Source organism: Quercus lobata, chromosome 3, assembly GCF_001633185.2.
Source record: "Quercus lobata isolate SW786 chromosome 3, ValleyOak3.0 Primary Assembly, whole genome shotgun sequence".
NCBI classification, from domain to species: Eukaryota; Viridiplantae; Streptophyta; class Magnoliopsida; order Fagales; family Fagaceae; genus Quercus; species Quercus lobata.
In genome coordinates, this window is record NC_044906.1 from 26293675 (window position 1) to 26297209 (window position 3535).

The window sequence follows — 3535 nt, forward strand, 5'->3', positions numbered from 1 at the left end:
TCTTCATTTACTAACACAGACTCTCCTAGCAATGTTTATTCCTCCATGAACGTCTTTATGTCATCGGATTGGGCCTCGGACCCAATATATATACAGATAACGAGCTTCCGAGCCCAATAGCCCTACAATATCTATATTATAAAAAAGATTATAATATAATTAAAGAAAAAATCATATTAATTAAAGCTATCCCCTTAAGCCTCAACCTGTATCAAGCTGGTCTTGGCATCCGAAAAAGCTCCAATAACAACATATTTCTTTGATTTATGTTAAGCATAGTATGCCTCCGCCCCCTCCCGACCCTCCCCCCCCCCCCCCCCCAAAAAAAAAAAAAGAAAAGCACATTTCTTTGTACGTAATGTTTGATGAAACAAAGGAAGCGCAAAAATGGGATATATAGAAATCACAACTAAAATGCATATTAGTTATTATACAAACATGGAATGGTTCATATACTGTTTGTTTGTTTACACCCCTCAAAGTAGATTGTTTAACCTAACATATTAGTGTAGTAGTTACTTAGGTTAATTATTCAGATTTAGGTTAATCAATAATGAATCATATTATGCAAAACAGCGAAAAATAAAGAACACCATGATATGATAACCCAGGAAAACTTATGAAACCAATAGTTTCAAGGTAAAAATCTAGGGAGGATTTGACTTAGCTATCCTCAAAGTAAAACAAATCCACTATAGAGAATTGAAGTTTTTACAATCAGATTTAACCTTAAATCTATTGCTACCTCTAGTAGTAACTTATTGACATAACCACATGCAAACTCCAAATCCACGAACTTCTTCTCTCTTGGATTTGTAGCACACAAGCACCCATGCTTGTGACTTTGAGATCCCATTCAAAAGTTTTAGATCACGGCTTGTTGATCTATGCAGCAACTAGATTCCACTAGCACTTGATTTTATATCTTGTTCTAATAGATGCTTGTAGAGATAGAAGGTATAGAACCTTTCAGATCTCACAGGCATAACTCACAAGTCTTCCAAGATATTTCAAAACATGGTTTAGGTTTTCCTTTTATATGTAGGAGTGTTGGATTGAAACCCTAAATGTTTTTGCGGCTTGGGCCTGCTTAAAATTTTGCATAAATTATTTTTCTGTGATTTTCGATCAATCGAGCTTCACCATTTGATCTATTGAGCTTCATAGAAAAATAAACCTTTTTCCTGAAGTTTGTACATTCTTGAGTTTTGACCTGTACAACTTTGAGCAATGTCTAACACCAATTCTAGACATGTTTTTGTTCTTGGTTTGCGAACACATACAAGTTGAAATTCTAAACATTTAATCCTAAATCTTTAGAATCTAACATATACAATTCACACTAAAAAATTACAAAAACTTAGAAAATTGGAAAAGAAAAAAAAAAATCTCAAGAGTTACACAACATTAGCAAAAGATAGTCACAAATCAATTAATACAAGCTCTTATTCTTTAGGCAAGTTTAGCATCACATAGAAACACAAATATTTTATACAACCTCTTACCACACCTTAATGTTTGAACATTTCTTTTTGTTGCTTCAGAAGTTCTTAGATACAAATTAATTCAAAAAGGACAGATTATCCATCAACACCAAACAGAGCTCAAGGAGATGAGGAAAAAGATGGATTGAAAGCAACCTGCTTAGCACAGCTAAGCACTTCGTGAGGCCCTGCTTCTTCTCGACCAACACCCATAAGATCAAGGTAATGTAAGTAATGGGAGATGATGTTGTTCATGGAATTATTATCAACTTGACCACAAATAAGATCTCCGTAGAGCACATTCATAGTAGCACCAAAACCAGAAACTCTCTTGGCCAAAGTGTCATTTTTGGTGGGTGTCCAGTAACCTATAAAGACATTATGTGCTGAAGGCTGATGCTTCTTAATTGGCGTCATCCACCTCCAAATTGCAACTTGGAAGGCCAAGGTAGCATTTTGTTCAATGTACTCTGGATGGTTCAACAAATCCACCTTCAAATCTTTACCTGCTTCTCCGTAATTATAGTTCCTATTAAAATCATTAGTAAAAAGAATCATTTGAATTATAGCACGCAACTTTGAAGTGATCCATAATAACTTCTTCTAATGTTTGCGTCTTATTATAACTAACAAAATGCTTGTACTTAGTTATACCAAAATGTAGGATGCATATATTTTTTCCAAAGTCAATTACGTAGATATCATTTGAAGAATGAATCACTTACTTTCTCATATTTGAATTATGCTAGAAAAGGATCTCATTTTGTTGTTTCTTTAGTAGACAAACATAAAACGAAGTTTCAATTTAGGACAAAATTGAATGACATAAGATGATTAAATAATTCAAATGCAAAGACACAAAGATGTATGATCATTGTTAGCAAAATTGAAAAGGTAGATACCAATATATCGGTAGAGCACCCCGACCATAGTATGCAATTCCAGGGGCGCATGGATAAGTGTCTTTGTAGTGCTGATCACAGTAATTGTACAAGTTGGAATTAATTTCCTTGTTATTGCAGAGACCTCTGGCTAATTGTTCCCTGGAAGCAACTTTATGTTCACCTGAAAAATATCATCCACTTTTACTTTGTATAGACATTAAGTGAGCAAATGATCATTGACTATCGCTCATATACAATTTGAATTACAATCAGTTCATCGATAAGTAGTGCTCCAAATTAATTTAGTTCCAACTTAATTTGTTCTTTGGAGAAAAGAATATAGTTAACTTATTACTATAACAGCAGACTCACTTAATTACAAGCCAATTCTTCATTCATTTGCTTAAAAAATGTAAAAAATTCAAAAAGTATATTATTATATGAATCATAAAAACTCATCCCAACTTGGCCCCAAAGGCTCAAATTTGTCTATTATTGTCCGTTTGATATTAACAGTTGAAATTGATTTTACTTAATTTTTTTTTTTTTTTTTTTACTTTTTTCATAATAGTCTTTTAAGTTGTGTTCTAGTTAGTACTAACCACATTAATTTTATTCCATTAAATTTAAATGAAGAGGATATTCAGGGATGAAATTATCTTCTTCTCAAAAAAAAAAAGAAAGAAAGAAAGAAAGAAAGAAATTATCCTGCTTCTTATTTCATTATTTTTTAGTTTTTTTGGAATTTGATTTTAAAGGTTGAGAGATTAAATTGGCATAATTAAAAATTGAAAAACCAAATTGACATAGTTGAGGTACCAAATTGACATAGCTGAAAAATAAATTTATTTTCAGTTTAATCATTTTAATAAAATAAACATGTAACAAAGCCCAAAATTATACGAAGTAACATCACTTCTTAACAGATTCAGAAACCGAATGACATAAAAAAAAAAAAAAAAAAAATCAATACACTAAAATCCATTTCCTACTGACATTAAAGGTTAAAACTTACTTAATTGGTTTGGCTTTTGAAGGATATTACAAACTAAAAGTGCATGTTTTTGATAATTCAACCAAACCAACAACACAAAAACCCAAATTGAAGTTGACAAACAAGACACAAACTGATCTGAAGTACTCACAGGAGGTTCTGGTGGCAACATG

The 3535-nt window shown here is 32.1% G+C and overlaps 1 protein-coding gene across 1 annotated transcript; it reads right to left on the minus strand.

The window, feature by feature from the left end:
* Positions 1 to 1461: 1461 nt before the first annotated feature.
* Positions 1462 to 3535, minus strand: LOC115980649 (chitinase-like protein 2; the record flags this gene model as incomplete). Its single annotated transcript, XM_031102883.1, has 3 exons — positions 1462 to 2013; positions 2387 to 2549; positions 3514 to 3535. Coding segments are annotated over 3 exons (594 nt in total), but the record flags the coding sequence as incomplete, so codon positions are not given.